We start from the raw sequence: 19627 nt of genomic DNA, 5'->3' as shown, positions 1-19627 counted from the left end.
TGAGAGTATTTGACATTTTAATTTTGAAATGACACGCTCAAGTACGAAAAAGTGACAATACAAGCGTCAAAAAAACGAGAGCGAGCTTTCGCTGTGAGCGTTTCGCGAGAGTAGTGTGCATGATTTTAACACTGTTTTTCTGCAATTGTAGAAAAAATCTTATTTCCTACTCGTGCAAAATGAATTTTACAAACACAACGTCGATAGTGCGTAAAGCAATACCAATTTGCAACTTGTTGCAAAATAGGTATTTAAACTTGAGTTTTAATACTAATGATTATTCTCCTTGTAGGTCTATAAACATTATTCACTGCTAGACTATAAAACAAAGATAAGTTCTCGTTACGTCTCAAAGTAAAAATTTTACTCCAAACAAAGTAAAGATTTATGATTCAATGGTGTTGTTTATTCACATTCTGTTGCATAATGCATACTAATAATAGTAATAATCTCATATTTAAGGAAGTAAACATTTATTGCAACGACTTCCTCCTTCTTTATTGTTTGCTGCAGTTCAGATTGAATTGTATTATGATCTATGATAAGAATTTATAATCCTATAAAAGAAAATTAATTGTGAAAAATGTAACTCACTCGTTCATTTTCCTTACAATCATAATTTTATATTACTGGTAGTAATAGCCAAAGTTTTGCTACATGCGCTTTATCGTTTCTCTCATTTTGTTTATCGGATTGTATTAATGTCCTGTAACTGTCGATAAATTTAAATACGTAGCAATTGGAAAAACTGCACCGACAATTTCATATTATGTTTCGTTATTTACTGTACTACTATAATTTTATTGTTCGATATTAAAATTTATGCTCAGCCGTATTATAGATTTAAATGTGAATCCCATAATCGTGTTCACAAGTACCTAGGGAATTCATGATACATACGTTAATCAAAAATTAAAAAACTACGAATTCAATTCAATATTAAAAGAGGGATGTAACACAATGATCTTGACTTGAATTTAATTGGATTTATATTAAGATTTTTGCCTCCATTCGTATTTTATTCACACATACTCAACATTGTCGAGTAAAATCCCGAGCATCTTATATAATCTTCATCTTTCCTAATTGGATTTTTCCCTCCGTATCAGTAATTCCACTACAAAGAGTGCGTGCTAAATCCATTCCAGCGCGCTCTCCCAATTTTTTTCGGCACTTTTCTCATCAAAAAATTTATAAGTGGTAACACACATGATGAGTGTGCTCCTTTCGGTTTGTATTATAGGATCGTATGCGTGGACAGCTCAGCAATACGAATGGTCAGAAAGCACGCCATCAGTTCTACCAGTAGATGTTATCGCTTCGTGAACTATTATTTGAACACGGTAACGCGTGTTTGGCGGATGCCAAGGTATTACATTAAACGCCGCTGACTTTTAATTGGTTTATATATCACTGCCTCTTCAGACACCACTAGTCAATGTTATGTGCCTTCTGCTTTCGATGATGGCGGCGGCGGTGACGGGCCGCACCCTATTTCTTCGCACCGGAATCGCGTGCCCTTAATTTTCTTCAAAGCGCTGATATAAATAGACGTAGATGTGGGCAAATTTATCAACGGATGACGTGCATGTGTGTACGGAAACTTTGAAATTTGGCTGCAGTTGATGTGAAAAATTGGAATAGATTCAGTGCGAAATGCTTGAGTTATGGTTGAGGCTGCGAATGAGATGATATATGAAGAAAATGTCGAGTTCCACAAGTTTAAGTTTCTTTTTATTCCGGGAGCCGCTCGAAATATTATGTATGTATTCAAAATTATTAAAGCACACGATTTTTCACAATTTGTTTTCATTTTGCGTTTGTAAACTTTTTTAAATCCTCCACCTGTTGAATTAATTTGCAAAATAAACAATGACTATTGTTGCAAATTTTTATCACGCGATTAAAAAGTTAACAACTCCACTGTGAGTCATTTCTCTTGAAAGAGTTTCTTGTCATAAAAATTTGACCACGACACTGCACACTTTTGGGTATTTACTAGAAGTACAATAAAATTTAGGGGTTTTACCACTTTTGACTTGTTTATCAAATGTGTTAAATTATAAAACTTGAGAGCAAGAAACAGAATTTTGAGAAATTTTTATTTTAAAATGAGCCAGAAAGTTCGTATTTAATTTCGTAACTTTGGCTGTTTTAATCCTAAAACAGTGAAACTTCGAGGTTTTAGCACTTTAGACTTATTCATAAACTGTGCTAAATTTCAAAATTCTAGAGCAATAAACAAAATTAAAAAAAAAAATTATTTTTGACAAATAAGAAATTTCCACCACCTTCGATTAAATTCAGTATCTCTGCCAGTTTTCGTTCTAAAGCAATAAAATTTGGAGGTTTTACCACTTTTGACTTGTTTATCAAATTATAAAAGCAAGAAATAGAAAGTTTAGAAATTTTCATTTTAAAATGAGCCAGAAAGAAAAAAAGATTTAAAAAAAAAATTATTTTGGACAAATCAAAACGTTCCACCACGGAATCAGGGTAGTTTTACGAAATCACAAAAAATAAGGAGAGGTTGGACGAAATCACCAGTAAATCAGAGGAAGTTTAACAAAATCACAAGGAAATAAGAGAAAGTTGGACGAAATAACAAGGAAATCAGGGGAATGTAGACAAAATCACAAAAAAATAAGGAGAGGTTGGATGAAATATCAATGAGATCAGGGGAAGTTTTACGTAATCACAAGGAAATAAGAAGTTCGACAAAATTACAAGAAAATTAGGGAAATTTAGATGAAATCACAAGGAAATAAGGAGACGTAAAATGAAATCACAAGAAAATCAGAGAAAGTATGACAAAATCACAAAGAAAGAAGAAGAAGCCAGAAGTAGGTCATTTTTGAAAAATATTATTCCCTGGACTTGTCACTTCTCCAGTACAAAAATAGCTGAATTTCAATATGAAGAATCGAAAATAGCTGCATATTTTATTGATGTTATCAGCACAATTATTGTTTTCGTTCTAACATTCAAATTAAATTTACAGTGACAGAACTAGATAGTATTTTATAGCGAATTACTCTCCAATTTTTGTCAGACGTCTACCCACTTTGCACTCATAAAATTGCCATCAAAAAATAATATCCTTCGTGGTTGTTATATTATGGAGGTACGATAATATATCCGCACATCAGCTATTATAATATTCAACAACAACATTATTTTCAAGCACACTATAAAACTGACATTTTAAAAACAAAAAATCTAAATCTTGAGAAAATTTTGTCGCCAATTTGCATAGAATTTCCACACCAAATAATAGTCCGCTCAGGACGAAAAACTATTTATTTCAGCACTTTAAATTTTAGTTTTTGATTATTTTCGCAGGCGCTTTAACCTGATAACGTGGTAACTTTCAACACTGTCGTTCTGTGGCAATTTTACAATTAATTGAACCGTATTAACAAAAAACGCGTTTAGAAATTAACGAACCATATCAACTGCTTGGTATTCAAATAAAAGATAAGCAACTGGCGTGGAAAATTGGACGCTGAAGCCATTACAAAAATCACATATAAAACATTATTTATTTAAGTCGAATTCAATGATTCCGTGTCCAAACGTCACTCCCAAGCGTGTTATTTGTATTAATTTTCGTGTCTACAACAAATCCACAAATTATTTCGAAATGGACCAAGATATATCATTAAAATCGTTGGTCTATAATTATAATAGTTGTAGACCGCGACGAGAATTTAAATTTTAGATCGTCTAAGATGTCTATCTAAAAACAAACATTTCCTTTACCACGCATGTCAAATAATTTGTTACGAAACGTTAGTTACACTGAATCTATCGAAAGATGAAAGAAACTCAGTTCTAACAGCAAAAAATAATTATAAACATCCGTTCGAAACCTAGCTCGGATTCGGAAAGTAATCCTTTCTACAAAATATTCTTTTGTTCGTTTAATTAGCTGTTGGAAATGAGAAAAAAATTCATAAAATTTTATGGGTCAGGGGCAGAAAAACCGCCTTTGTTCAGTCAAACTCTTTTACGAGCGGCTTTACGAGGGTGTACAAAAATGTTTTTTAATTTGCTAGTGCATGTAGCTGTTTAAAAATAGTGGAGAGAACCCAATTACCCGGAAAGCGAAAGTCTGTAATTAGTTGTGGTAAAATGGGTCAGCTGCCTTCTTCCAAGAACTGAGAGCCCCATCACATCCTCAAAAGCTCTTTGAAGAAAACTACCCTCAAGTATTGACCGCTGCATGAAATTCGGTTATGCAAAGGGCATCTATTCATAAATCACCACTCAAGACAGGCGGTGGAGAATTATTATCTTCCCATTATGTCAGGAGAGGAGCGGATTTTTCTCTCTCTAATCACACAACAAGTGCACTGGGATAATGGATCTATTGGCATTTAAAGGTCGGGGGGGTTAGGATTTCCTTCGTATGTCCAGATAGTATCGCGTGCTGAACGATCCTCGCAAAAACAGAAAATTTACTCAAAACGTGCCTGTTAATTGACTTAACGTTCATGTTTAGATTTTTTGCGGACGCCATTCCCGGAGGCATCTCTCTTTTTATGGCAAATGGATTGTTCATGCGATTAAGATGAGCAAAAACGTGAAGTTGCCACGGCCCAAATTCGAACTTTTCGGATGACAATCACATTAATTAAAACTTATTCCGAAGATTAAAATTAATTGATAATTAAGATGTAACTGCTTGTCTTCGACTGAAGTGCGAGTTGGCATCTGTTTACTAATCAACTTGTGTTGTTCAACTCATAAAACACTATGCAGCTATAAATTACGAATTGAAGATAACGAGTAAGTACTCAGATGATAGTAATAAGGCCCCGACCCACGTGCAATTACTTTCTAAACGGCACAAATTGTTCACGAAAAGATGCGCCACTAAAATCAGTCAATATTACTTGCTGTTACTTCAATTTCTAAATGAATTCGTCCGCGATTTATAACCGAACAATTTGATTTTAAAATACTTCAACAAATTCTAAATGTTAAAAGAAATTGTCATGAAAGCCAAAAATGAAGAACAAAAATTTACTGGAGTAAAAAGCTCGTTTTGTCTTCCACTTCCGCGAGGAAAAAGCTGTACCGCCCCCACAATTACGCGTAATTCAATTAAAAACTTAATAACCCCAATAAAATATCATTTCATTGTACATCCTTTATTACTTTCATAGCCTGCAATTAACCCAATATAATCAAACCACAATTAAGGGATGCGACTGTCCCCGAAAATACCGCCGCTTAATTGCCCTCAACTTTTAATTTGTGTCGAAAGAAGTTAATCAAGTATCGATAGACCCCTTCCACCGTCTGCGAAACTTTAAAGAAGTTCCGTACGCCGAAAGGATTTAAATTTTTAATTAACAGCCTTTGGGAAGCTCGCCGAAATGTCGACAAACTTCCATAATTGACACTAACCTGCAATGAATGAGAAAGAATATCCTAATTTGTGCACTAATAACACAGCAAAGCACAGAAAAAGAACCGAATTGTTTTGGTTACGAGTTGGGAAAGCACGTTAGTCGATCAGTTTAGATGAAAGCGGCGAACACCCAACTCCTGCGCGGGTCGTTCACGGACTGACATAGTCGCCGGTTGTTCTTCGGCTGGTGGTAACAGATGCGCAAAGGCCGAGGAAAAGCGGAGACGATTCGACGGGCTGTTGGAAATGGGCATTTTTACGATTTGTTCTGAATTTGCAGGGGGCTCGAAAGGGAACTGAACGGTGATAAATTGCAGACAACAATAAAAATATAAGAACATGTACAATTTGGTGGAGGATTAACTTTGGAAGTGTGACCGAGGGTTTGATTACCTACAGTTGGCAATATTGTTTCAGTTTTTCTAATGGGGGAATTTATTTTGTCCGATGTTCGAAAATAAATAGAAAAATATGGTTGTCTTGATTTATACAATAAAAACAGTAAACAATTCTGGGAAATTCAGTGAAAATGTTTAAACTTCAATCCGAGTTTGGATGTTGGAGCTGCCACTTCTGTTTATCCGGTATCTGTTATTATTATCTATCATGACAGAATTTTGAGCAAAAATAATTAATGCACGTTGATGGAAACCGCTTGTTTCATTTAATTCATCTGTTCAAATACATATTTGTAATTCAAAAATTAAAACTCACCCAAATTCAAAAGTATTATTTTGATTTTAATAAGTAGAAAATAATAAAAATAATAATAAATTGTAAAAAAAACTTTAGAATTACATACCTAAATACTACCTTGCTGATTAAAGAAAAAATAGATAAATCTCAACTTAAATGCACAACACACTGACCTACTTTCAAGTTGCTACTTACAAATGAAATTCTATTTTGTGTGATAAAATTAATCTTTTGCGTGGAAAAAGCAAATATTTATTTGTGATCCACTAGTAGACAAAGTAGATGTTATTATATTACGGATATAAATAAGTAGGTAAGACATGTGTTGCCAGATTTCCACCTCCTAAATCCAAATATGTCTGCAAAAATATAAAATCAAACACGAATGTTTGTCGGGATTTTTTTTTATTATTAACTGAAAATAAAAATGTTCAGTTTTGTGTCAATTTTTCGTTTATAGAAATTTTCGATTTTTTATCGATCAAAACAGCAGATTTTTTTATTACCGATTTTTATTAAATTTAATTTTCTATAAAAATTATACGTAATTAAATCGTAATTTTGATAATTTTAGTGGTACAACTATGAAATTTGTAGAAGTTACTAGTTTTGAGTCGTGTCTTAACTCTAGCAAATTGCAAAATTTTAGAGCAAAAGGCACAGATTTTAAAGTTTTTTATTTTTGAGACCAAGCAAAAAGTTTCTATATCTTACACTAAAATTAATAATTTTAGTAATTTTAGTGCTACAATTATGAAATTTAGGGAAGTTACAGTCTTTAAGTTGTGTATCAATTCTATTAAATTGCAAAATTGTTGAGCAAAAAACACAGATTTTAAAAATTTTTGTTTTTGAAACCAAGCAAACAGTTCCGAATCCTTCACGAGTAATTCGTAATTTTGGTAATTTTAGTTCTACAACTATGAAATTTGAAAAAGATACTATTATTATTATTATTATTTTTGAGACCAAACGTAAAGTTTCCACATCCTTCCCTAAAATTCGTTCTTTTGGTACTAGTTTTGAGTCGTGTATTAACTCTAACTAATTACAAAGTTGTAGAGCGAAAAACACAGACTTAGAAATTTTTATTACAGGTAAAAAAGTATTACATTTGGAAGAGGTTTTGTGTGCAGAAAATTGTTTTTATTTAGTGGTAAATAAACTTTATTATGCAATTAAATGGTCACATCTGAAGACTAGAGAGAATATTTTTCCCAATCTCTATAATTATAATTTTCTTAACTAGGTAAACTTATCTGTAATCAAAATAATTTTTTATCAAAATTTTGTGAATTTTTCATAATTTTTTCCTCGCCTAACTTCAAATCAAAATCAAATAAATCCATTTGAAAAAAAGTAAGTAGACCGATTTTCCCTAAACTTTATTAATATTAATGCATCAAGCAAAAATGTCTATCACTGTCAGGTACGCTCGACCTTAAATTTTTAATTTCAGATGAGTAGCTCGGCTAAATCGAGAGGTTAGACACGAACTTATCTCCGAAAGTGGGCTGGCTAACTAATTAATTTTCAATCAATTTTAAACATGAAAATCCACAAACCTTGACATTAAAAGTCTGCAAGTTGTAATTTTTCCCAATCAATCAATAACAATCTTCTGATTATTTCAAATTCATTGCTCTTTGTTCGTTTATACAAACAATATTTCTCCTTGATGAGATCAGGGAATCTGAGGTTTCGAATTCTTTGTCTCGGTCTCCAGTTGCATATCAAGATTCAAGAAAGAAATTAATGAACTCGGGAGCTGTTGGATGCGCTACCTGTAAATCAATTAAAATTTTCTTCATTCGTTGTTTAATTAATGATCCGTTTAGAAGAATCATTTTATAATACTCAGCGTGGTTTTATCAGGTTCATCCAACCGAATGTTATTAAATGATAATAGCAAGGATAATACCACATGTTATTAAAATTAAGATGAAAATGAAGCAATTTATAAGCGTTTTTTACGAATAATCATCTTATAAATATATAATTTTATCCATTACCGACTAATAGTGGTTCTCATCACGTTTAAAAATAATTAAATTGGATGATTTATTCATTCGGTAAAGCGGCTTTACACCAAATGTCCGCTATTGATTGCGAGTAATTTTCGAGTTTAATTATTAAAGTTCTCAGTTCTTAAATTTCCGTATAATTATAAGAAATTTAAAATATGTACACAATACAGTGTTTAGAAATTGTCTGTTTATTCGGACTCGAAATTCCATCAAGATAAGCTCTTAATTACACAACTGCTTCAGCTCATGAAATTGGTTTTCTATTGCGAAATCCTGTCGCGATATTTCTTGCATTGTCCGCTCTGAATTTTTGCGATTCTTCAAGAGTGTGAATTCTTGAGCATCTGCGTTTGTTTCCAAGATGTCGCTTCTAACGCTTGTTCGAAAAAGCGCGGATTTCATCACAATTTGCCTTCAGAACCCAGTTAAGCAGCTATAAACGTTTAGTACTCAAACATCCTGTCATAATTTGAGTTTACAGTGACATTGTCACACCGTTGACTTAACACACACAAGCCGTGCTTTTAACGCTTTGCCACTTGCCATACTGTTGTAGCTTATCAAAACTGAAAGAAAACAGATTGGGTTTTAATGATTAATGAACGTTTGGGAGAGTTTTATTCGTACAAATGCGTGTTCTACCTGTCCATTAATATTATCGTATTTTATTATGTAGTTTAATCTGAAATTTGTTCGAGGATATCTTTATGTCGGTTGCAGCGGCGAAGGCATAAAAGCTGCATAAGAATCGACTTTATGACAAAACACAGATCAGCACTCGAGTACTATCTAGTAGTGCACAGCTTCGGTCTAAAAGCATTTTTAAGTAACCAAAACACTTTTAAAGATATTCTCAGTCATGTGCAACGTTTCAAACATATGGTGGAGATTCTGGGTTGTAATGATGGGAAGGAAGTGCGTTCGGCTCCGATTCATTCATAAATTCTTCGGCTGCTGAACACGGCGTAGAAATAATTTCCGTCGGTCTTTAGGTGATTTTTGGTCTGTAGAAACGCATTTTGTTGAACAAACAGCAACAATAGCTAATTAAGATTTGAGTTCTCAATATCCCGTGAATAATGCACAATGGCTTTGTTTCAAGCGTGCATGAAAACAACATCTTCAATTTTCGCAGTTAATTTAGATAAAGCGACAAATTCCTCCACTTTTTGGAAGAAAGAACGAAGTTTAATTAAGATCTCCGGAATCGATGTCGCCGTCTTAATCAATAGAACGTTACAATTCGTCATTGTTAGTTGGCACTTCTGAAGCTTAGAGCTTTGTTATCGCCAAGTGAAAATTCGAACTTTAGTCAGAAGACTGCACTCGAAAGTATAAAAGATCGGCTTAACATCAATTGTGCAGTTAATGCTTTCGGAAAAGCCGCTGCATGTCATATGCAAGTATTCCCGCTCTTCTCCGTGCTCCTGGTATTTGTTCAACTCTCCTTTGGTGCCCTCGTGGAGGAACAATCGCTCAAGATGCGACCGACGAGGCATTACTTGGTGGATTTGAATCCACTTTACGGATTAAAACCGAACCACTTTAACTATGCTTTGTCGAACATGGCGCTCGTCTGCCTTCTCTGCACGTTTACATTTTTATGGAAATTTTTTGTCAACACGCTCCCTTTCGACGCCGCTGTACTTGACCATAAAGAGCGGTTTATAATTTTAAATATTTTATTTTTGGTGATAAACTGAAGGGGCGCGTTCTGACAGGAAAATATTACTCAGCTTAAGGCGAAAGAAATTTTTGGTGCAAATTTTTCGTTCGTTCTAAAATAAAATTTTTTAAAATCTATATTTCTTGTGCTAAAATTTTGCATTTTGGTACAGTTAATCAACACGATCGAAATAGTAACCTCGCCAAATTTCATTGGCATAACTTAAATAACAAAAATACGAATTTTACTAAAAACAAAGTCGAAAATTCATTGCTTGTCTTTAGATATTTTAATTCACTCATTCAAATAAAAACAATTGGTAACATTAATTTTTCGTGAACAATGAAAAAATGTGTTAGCTACCACCCTTAAAAATACATCGCCAACCTTCCAATTAATTCTAAAGCTCCCTGTTAAGCTAATTATCTAGTTTAATTGGACTTTATTGTGATGTACAAGGGTTCGCCTTTATTGTGGTTCTTAATGAAAAAATCGTGATAATTATTTCATTAACGAAAAATAATGACGGCGACATATTTAAAATTCCGTTTCAAGTCCGGAAATCCTGTCAGACTTGCGACGTAAAAACACAAAGCTCATTGTAATGAAGTTGTTGCACAATGCTCTGATACGCTTTACTGTAATTACTTTTTCGTTTTCATTATAGCACTTTATGATTTTGGTCCAAGTACCTGATGCAATTATTGTTGTTTAATTCCCGATTCCCGTTGTTACATTTAGATTTGCAAAATTAATCGAATTACATTTAAATTAACGCTGTAGTAGGTTTTAATTAATTTTCACTACTGCCATTATCTGACAGCGACTGCGGCCTTATCAGTTTCAATTTGCTGGATGTTTATCACGTGCGATATTGAATCTCTACCAATTTTGTTTATTTGTTTAGAACCGGCTTAACATATGTTCAGTGGTGCAACAGAATCCCATCCGCATTATGATTTAATCAAATATTAAGTTACAAGTAGTAAATAATGTGACAAGTTGTTTGCGTTCCGTCTTTATTAAAATAAATAATAATGAAAAAAAATGAGTTTCACTCAATGTAAACAAACCACACAAACGTCTTTTCTAATATATTTTTTCTTGAGCTTGAGCTAATTTATTAATCTTTCATCAGCTTCAATTAAAACTAAAAAAACTTTTGAAATAAACAACCGACTTGGAGTAACTTTATAATCAACCTTTGAATACATAACTTCCGCGGAGCAGAATTCAATTCCATTGTGAAATTATTCTCCAATGAAATTTCAGTTTAAATAACCTAAATAATTCACTCATCAAATTATAGTTCGCGTTCGGGAAATCGAACTATAGCAAATTACAGACGGTTGCTAAATGAACGATTTATGTATATTAGACTGTACACTTTCATATCCCTCTCCTTTTGTTTTCGACCCCCAATTGTACCCAGAAACCGTCGAGCAAAATCTCTTGGGTTTTGGCAATGTTTTCTTATTTAAATCGAGGATCAAACGCAAGGTAACTTTTTTTATTATGTATATAGGTCATAGCCATTCAGTACGGTGGAAGAGATTTCAAAAATTTAAAAGCGTTTTCCACATGTTTAATAAAACATAAAGCGAGATACACCACTGGTTGCCGATCACGGTTCGTTTCATTCAACAAACTGAAATTGTCTTTTCTAGCGAGGAATCGCCCGGTTTTAACACTGGTGTTTTTACTAGGCATGCAAATGGAGAGAAAACATGGAAGAAACTGTGCTGCAAAATTCTGGAAAAATATTTTTAATAGGCGCAATCAGAACAATCTAAACGGTCAAAGTTTAATTAATTCTAAGTGAAATGGGCCTCCGAAAAACACACAAAAAATTTGATGGTTAAAAAAAAGTTGTCAATACACTGTCGCTAAAAAGCCAAAGTTTAAAAAAAATGTACCGACTTAACTAGAAGTTGTCTTTTCTAGAGGCAAAAGTATACTTTTTAAGCTTCAAAGTTTTGTTGAAATTAAAAAAAAAACTTGGATGGCCGATTTCATTTGAATTTACTCATTTGCACGTAGAAAATTACAGATAAAATAGTTAGAATAAGAAATCAATCGATCAATTTAAAGATCGTATAAAATAACAAATAACGGATTTTCAAAAGTTTTAATTAACTAATCTTTTAAAAATAACTTTCAACTTGTGATATTCAATAAATGAGATCCTGCCAAGGGAAACTGGGCGTTCAGTGAATTATTGTTTCTACCGCGCTTCATTGTGACAACGAAAACAGCTCACAATGACATCCATTGTAACTCCGTTTTCAGTTTTTTTTTGTTTATTCGGTACAACTTTTTTGACATGTTCAATTTGTTTGCTTTGTTAAATATGCGCCAATTTTACAATTAAAATGCATCCATTAACCTCCAAAATAGTAAAAGACAAGCAGTTCAAATTTTTGCTCGGTCTTAAAGTCTAGCAGAACTCAAAATCTCCCGAAAGGGTTCTTCAGCCGTAAACACGACCCAAGGTGACGGTCATTACGTGGTTAATATTCCAAAAACTTGACTTAGCTGTAAGACCTAGAAGACCCTACTAAATAATTTCTCAATAGTAAATCAGGGTCCGCAGGTTTAGTGCAAAAGTTCGCATCTAGCCCGGATATTTTCGAAAATTCCGGAACAACGTTTAATGTGCCATTAATAAATCAAATTGCCACTGAGAAATCCCAGTAATGTGACATCCGCATAAACTTGAAAATGTAAGGATGTAATTTGATCATGAAAGTCTCTATGACTTCTTTTCTTCTCACTTCTGTTCACTTACCCGGCGTCTATCCACCCCATCTGCAAAGTTTGCGTCTAGTTTTACGATTCATTTTATTCGATATCTTTAGAACGATGGCGCCACAAAGTTTAAAGACAAATAAAAATTTTTATATAATTTTCTCAGTATAACACAAGTATTTAATAATCCCCCAGTAAAATTTTATTACGTTTTAGCAAGTTTATGCCCTCCTGTGTTTTGCTGTGGTGTGTTTCATTTTGCTTCTTACACAACGACTCCTTCCTTCATTAATGCGTTTTATACGAACATTTATTTAGTTTGAGACAAAGAACATGTTTATAATAGTAGTTATTTAGATGAGCTTTATTCTAAAAGCGTCATAAATAAGCGACACTGACAGGGTGGTCTTGCTCGATGAAGTTGTATCCCATTCATAGAAAAATTTAATAAAACTCAGATGTGGAGAATGAGATCGTCCCTTTGGTAAGTCATTGATTGTTACTACTATTTGTAGCACTTTGTCTTTGCAGCCGCAACAGGCTCCAACACCGAGCTTACCGAACGCCGCATAAATATTCATTAGCTTTTTTCAAGTCGTCCTCCCACATCCTGGCTTTCCCATGGTTAGCATAGCGTACTATAGTTAAGCGATTGCAACCCTCTGAAAGGGGTGCAAAAATGACAAGTGACGAGGAGAGATTAGAAAATAGTTTTAACTTTCAAATAACACGAAAACTAAATGTTTTTTTTCTATCTGTCGTTATTTTACAGACATTTAGCTTTTAAAATTTTAAAAACACAAATCAGCAATCCAAAGTTTTTTTGCCATACGTCGATTTTGAGCACAGATTTAGAGTCTGGACAAAATTTTGCGTAAAATGAACTATAATAGTATTAGTTTGCTCCGAAAATAAACGAGATATCGACCTATTTTTAGTCAAAGTTTTATTCAACAAAATTAAATTTTCGATTTTCGTAAAATCTAAGAACAGATTCTAATAAATTGCGAGAAAAAAGGATGACAAAAACCGCATCTCAATACCTGTAATAGTTTCCGAAATATTTAGCTTTAAAAATTAGGAAAAATGAAAATTAACTATTCGAAACTTTGATCGGCCATACCTCAGTTATTTGTTGACGCATTTAAATTTTAATTACAGATTTGGAATCTGCAGAAAATTCTGCGTAAAATGATGTATAATAACGCAAGTTTACTCTAAAAATAAGCGAGATATCGATTTCAGAACTTTGCCATAATTTTAGTCATGAATTTTTGAGAAAAACTCCAACTTTTGACTTTTAAAAAATCTAAAAACAAATTTTTATTTAAAAATTGCAAAAAAACGATGGCGCAAACGTTTTCCCATTATTTCCAATAGTTTCCGAGATATTAATATTGAGCTTTCTGACGACTACCCAAAATTACAAATGACAATAACTCAATTATTTGTTGACGTACGTTAAAAATTCGACCAGTTTGGATTTTGCGTAATGTTTTACGTTAAATGGGCACAAATAACTAAAAAAGCTGTTTTAAAGGAGTCGTTTTAGGGTAATTTTCAATATTTTTTTACGGGAAAAACGACGTTTGATATCTTTGACTTATAAAGCAATCGAAAGAGCCTCTTAAAATATGTATATCAACTGGCTAAATTTCAGATCGATCGGACTGAAACACTATGAGTTTTGGCCAAAAAACAAAAAATTGAAGAATTTTCATCGATTGAGTCGGAATTTTTTTTCAAAAAAAACAACTATTAAATTTTGGGTATTTAAAAACAAATTCTAAAAGAAAAAAAAACGAGAAAAACAAGGACGCAAATAATTTTTTTTCCTGTTGCAGTTTTGAAAATATCGAGTACTAAAAATTTCGAAACTGAAAATTGACTTTCCCAAACTTTAAACGGCCATAATTCAGTTATTTCTTATCTGGGTGAAACTCTGTGCAAAATGAGCCCCAAAAACATGAGTTTGCTCTAAAAATATTGACCGAAAAGTTTACAAAGTCATGAAATTTTTGTGATTGCTAAAACCGTCGTTCGTGAATCGGCGATTCTATAAAAAAAGTGAGCAAGTATTTGCAAGTTAAGGTACGTGTAAAACAACATTAAAACCAAAGTTCACAAATATCACTAGTTAGAATTTTACACAAAAAAAATAATCTTGCAAGCTTTTGCTTTTTTTGCTATGAGCTTTTCGTGAGCGTACTGTACATAATTTTGTATACTGCTTTTTCTACGATTATTATGATTTTATTAAAAAAACGTTTTATTGAAATTTAGTACAGTTTCACTAACCAAAGACGAGAGTAATAAAATTGCTAATTTTCGAGGCTCCTTACTATAACGCTCACTGGTCGAGTATTATTTTAAAACTGTTTTCATTGCACTACATACAGCAACAAAGTAGGTGAGACAGCCCTAACGTAAACACCCGATTTTTAGACTCCAGTTTCCAACAAGCTCTCCAACATTTCTTTTTCTCTGACGTGTGACAATTCAAGTTAAACATTGTCACATGTGGTGGGCAGAAGACAAGGCAGACAAAGCCTTGCCGTAAAAGCGTTTTGAATTAATAAGAATAATGGCCGTTTCGATTCGGAGTGGCATGTAAAGCAAAAGCAGAGGAAGCACAGTCACGCTACATTTAGACCTATGAAACTTATGGTCTAAATTTAAATGTAGGGGAGTCAGACGGCCACTTCGCGACGATTCCGTGGGTGTATATGTACTCCAGTCCCATGAGGTGGCTACGACTCATTGCTTGGGAGACAAATTGCGCGGAAATCGCGAATGAGGCGCCCGTCGTCGCCGTCATTATTGAAATCCGCCCTTATGGGGGCACGCAGGCGAAAGGAACCGTATGAAATTCGATACTCGATCATTTTCCAATTTAAATTCGAGTGTGTGGAGCCCTCATCAGGGGCAAGATGATGACGAGGAAGAAAGGAAACTTGATACGTCCTTTGCTAACCTTTGTATGAGGACCTTTCGAAAGGGGACAAGTCGATTAAAGGCTGGGTGGTATGCTAACCATGAGAAAAGCAGGGATGTGGAAGAATTAGAAAGAATTTTTCTTATAACTAAACAAATAACATTGCAATTATTCCGATTGGTATCAAATATTAACTCCACGCTCGATACTTCATTAAAGAATCATACCTGCTAGAAGTCAAATTCTTCACGATGCTTCAATCACCATTACCGTTAACCCGAAGCTTTGAGCTTATGAATGACTAATGAGAAAATTACATGCCACATATTTGCCTCCTTTCCAGTAAACTTCAGTAGCTTCCAGTTATGTAAAGCTTTCACAATTTCGGAATCCTGAAACGTCCATAAAATATTCATCAAGTCAGAGTTATGCTTAAAAAGATGCACTTTGCGTGAAAATTCCCCAACGACTTCATAAAAAAATCATTTAAATATTTAAATTGAGTTTCGAATTAATTGTGTAAATAATAGACGAAGAACTAATACAATATCTGTGTTACAAGAAAGCAAAACGGTGGATTAAACGAGATATTAGACATCTGTCGATTCCTGCATTACTTATTCATAAGTGGAAACAAAGCTTTTACGGCAATAATACCACATGACGACCCCACAACCCCCAACCCCTTGTAAATACGTAGGTAACACGAAAATCCTATCGCTGCAGTGATCAACGCGTGTGTAATAAAGAAATTGCATAATTGTTAGATAACGTTCGTTATTTATTAAATGGGTAATTTATCGGACAGTGTCTTTATAATGGTTTAATAGGGAGCTCATTTATCATTTATTTCATCACTATGAGACCAATCAGGCTTATCAGGCATCGACAAATAAATTACAAAGATTAAAAAATTATTACAAGTACTAAAAATACGATTTACTGTGAGTTTTTTTAATCAGATAATGTGGTCGATGACAGAACTTAGAAGTAGACATTTCATGCAAGTTGTACACTGTATTTTTTCTATGCCTTCATTATTTATTCGTGCAAATACAAATTTAAAGTTTGAGAACAGATGCCACAGTTTTTTTTTAAATCAACTAAAATAGATGTAACATAATGTAAGATTAGCGGAATACTGCCAATGAGAACATTGTTTTATTGTAAAAATCACGTTGTTATCTAAACAGGAATTTATATTTTCAATCAACAAGAGCTTATCGCTTAAAATACCACTGGAATGTGCAAATCCCTGTACTGATTTACTTCCCAGAGGATTATTAATGCTAATTAGGTTATCACGTTATCAATTCTTACCAATTTTAATTATAAGCCAACAAGTACAAATACCTGTTAGCCTGTTGGGAATTTTTAAGTATTAGTTGTGGAACTGCATCAGTCGAACAATGCTTATAATAACTCAAGTTTGTTTATATTTTTATAAAAGTGTAATTTTTACGTAATTGAATAATAGGTTGTAGTTGTCCTCATATATTTGTTTGCTGTTCGAGCATATCCGTTTGATGAAGATTTCGGTCTTTCAGACTTTGGATATGAAGAACTAGACCAAACCTACATGAGAGAGATTCATAATAAATACATTCGGCGCGTTTTGTGTGACGATAAGGATGGGGTAAGTTCGCTATTGTAATAATAAAATTGCTAAACCATTGCATATGAAGTCGAATTAACGTTCGCTAAATGACAAAGACAAACACTTTTATTAGAGGGAAATTTAATTCCCATTTTATTAGGAAATGAAAATATCTGTGCTGAAGAATTTTATTGTCTAATTTTCAGTAGTAGTTCGTTCTACATTTGTGAGCCACTGTAAATCAAAATTACATTGTTAACTAGGTAGTTATTTGTCTATAAAATGAGATGCAAATGTACAATGGTTTATTGCAGTTTTATAAAATTGTAAAAAACGTCTGTGTTATGAAACATTTTATCTTTTGCTTTTAGCTTAGAATTTGTATAGAAAGGATTGAAAGTTTTGGAAATGAGGAGTCAAACGCCATTCCTAATGCCGTTAATGTGACGTGCATGTTGTGTTATAAGGTAATAATAAATACGAGTGAAAAAAATTCTAAATAAAAGTCGTAATATAGAAAATGCAATAACGGTCAAAAGTTTTGCACCCTTTTGATTTTTGTATTCCACTTTAGACGAACTAGAAATTCATGGCTTTCAAAATTTCTGTATGTATTTTGGCCTTAAATTACACAAAAATTTCAAGTCATAAACTTTACTGGCGTGATTATATGCTGTACATAAAAACCACAAACCAAAAATTTTCGATTTTATTTTAATTCGTATCTTTGTTAGTTTTTAAGTTATGACAATGAAATTTGAGGAGGTTATTAGTTTTGGAGTGTTTATTAACTGTGCCAAAATGCAAAATTTTAGAAATTTTTATTTTAGGACAAACCAAATATTTTCTAATTTTTATTATTAAAACTCGTATTTTTGTTCATTTTTAAGATATGACAATAAAATTTAAGTAAGTTACTGAAGTTCTAAAGTGTTTAGTAACTTCTAAAGTGCAAAATTTTAGAACAAAAATTAAAGATTTTAGAAAATTTCGTTTTAGGACGAACCAAAAATGTTCAACTTTTTTTCAACAAAATTTGTTAGTTACGTTATCTTTGTCAGTTTTTAAGATATTAAAGGATTTTAGAGAGTTTACTGTTTCTAAAGTGTTCATTAACTATACCAGATTGCAAAATTTAAGAACAAAAATTAGAGATTTTAGAAAATTTCGTTTTAGGACGAACCAAAAACGTTTAACTTTTTTTCATTAAAATTCGTATCTTTGTTGGTTTTTAAGATATTGCAATGGATTTTAGAGAGTGTACTACTTCTGAAGTGTTTATTAACTGTGCGAAAATTAAAAATTTTAGAACAAAAATTAGAGATTTTACGAAATAGAGATTTTTGCTTAAAGAAAAGAAAAAAATCTTTCAAAAAAGCTTTGTTGACGTTTGTTTTATGGAATGAAATTTAAAGTACAGTTATGCCCAAATTCAAATTATAATAGTATTTATCCTAGTTTTATAAGAGGGTGCAAGATTTTTGCACGTAAGTGTACAGCATCTAAAACTTCTTGCAGAGGCATTTTCCAAGACTACTTCGTTCTGCCACTTGCTGCAACTTGTTTTAGAATATACAATTCTAAAATCTTATACTAACTAAAAACCATTTTTTTAGCCGACTTCACAGAAACATGAACAGGTTCGAGCAGAAACTCAACGTAAGGAAGTACGCGTTTTTAAATCATTAGGTGATAAATATTACCGACATGTTAACTACACTATCCTTAACGATGGATGTAAATGTAGTTTTCGTCCTTCCTTCAATGAAGCCTTTATCTAGCCTCAACCACAGTGACAACAAATACGGATCCAGAGACCTGACTTGACTTGTTCTGACCACATTTTATTGGAATTAGTGCTAAGGACTATACTGATACAACAGCTGTACCTGAAAGTCCAAAATGTTAATTTTTCAGGGTTGAAAAAGATAAATTCCATGAAAGACACTTCGTTTTTAAGAAAAAATAGACACCAGTTTAAAAAGTAATTTTTTATTCCAAAATAAACAATTAAATTATTTAAAATTTACCTACTATTAGCCCAATTTCAGATAAAAATAGTTTAGTTTCATCTTTCAGGTATAGAAATTAATATTTTCTTGATTAAATATATTTATTATTTGTAAGAAGAATGAGAGTTTTTGCAAATCGTCGTTAGTTAGTTCATTTTTCCACAATTAAGATTATGGAAATTTTGCAAGAACTATCTTTTCTTTAATTTTTACTTTTTTAAATAATTATGTTATTTCTTATCTCAAAATAAAATGAAGCAAATTATTCTCGAAACTCCTTGTTAATCCCCCATTATGTGGCGCGAGCTTTACAAAATCTTGTCTGGAAAGTCCACACACATCTATCGTCATTCTTCCTTAAACAGACCATTTCCCTCGATCCACAAAAAGCGCTCCACTTTATAAAACACAAACTTCCATTATAATGCAGTTGCATCACCTGCCTAGAGCGTATTCTTGTATTTGTCTATAATAGCCTGGGCTGTAAAAGAGCAGTGCATTGCGCGATAAACACAAAGAAACTGTAT

General features: G+C 32.8%; 2 protein-coding genes across 4 annotated transcripts in view; one reads left to right on the top strand and one right to left on the bottom strand.

The window, feature by feature from the left end:
- The window catches only part of unc-5 (netrin receptor unc-5), a 105961-nt gene extending 100380 nt beyond the window's left edge, over positions 1-5581 (bottom strand). For both annotated transcript variants that reach the window (XM_088035940.1, XM_088035942.1), the window contains exon 1: positions 5416-5581. The gene's annotated coding sequence lies outside the window, so the exon portion shown is untranslated. The remainder of the gene's footprint in view (positions 1-5415) is intronic.
- On the top strand, positions 1640-19125 carry LOC148174424 (uncharacterized). Of its 2 annotated transcripts, none has more exons than XM_088035945.1 (4): positions 1640-1762; positions 17039-17127; positions 17460-17555; positions 18705-19125. In XM_088035945.1, the coding sequence occupies exons 1-4, from the start codon at positions 1696-1698 to the stop codon at positions 18867-18869; spliced, it is 417 nt and encodes a 138-aa protein (XP_087892071.1). In that variant the 5' UTR covers positions 1640-1695; the 3' UTR covers positions 18870-19125. The 2 variants fall into 2 exon arrangements, with proteins under 2 accessions (XP_087892071.1, XP_087892070.1); XM_088035944.1 differs by lacking the exon at positions 1640-1762 and adding an exon at positions 16862-16918 and having other exon boundaries at positions 16969-17127.
- The last annotated feature ends 502 nt before the right edge of the window (positions 19126-19627 follow it).

Source organism: Gnatocerus cornutus, chromosome 5, assembly GCF_029298725.1.
Source record: "Gnatocerus cornutus isolate USDA-ARS CGAHR chromosome 5, icGnaCorn1.1, whole genome shotgun sequence".
NCBI lineage: Eukaryota > Metazoa > Arthropoda > Insecta > Coleoptera > Tenebrionidae > Gnatocerus > Gnatocerus cornutus.
This window is presented reverse-complemented; position numbering and strand designations above follow the sequence as displayed.

Bases quoted from the DNA above. Each gene is read 5' to 3' on its own strand.
- LOC148174424 (XM_088035944.1), top strand. The intron at 17,128-17,459 runs GTAAGTTCGCTA...TTTTGCTTTTAG, and splicing joins TGTGTGACGATAAGGATGGG to CTTAGAATTTGTATAGAAAG. The intron at 17,556-18,704 runs GTAATAATAAAT...CCATTTTTTTAG, and splicing joins CGTGCATGTTGTGTTATAAG to CCGACTTCACAGAAACATGA.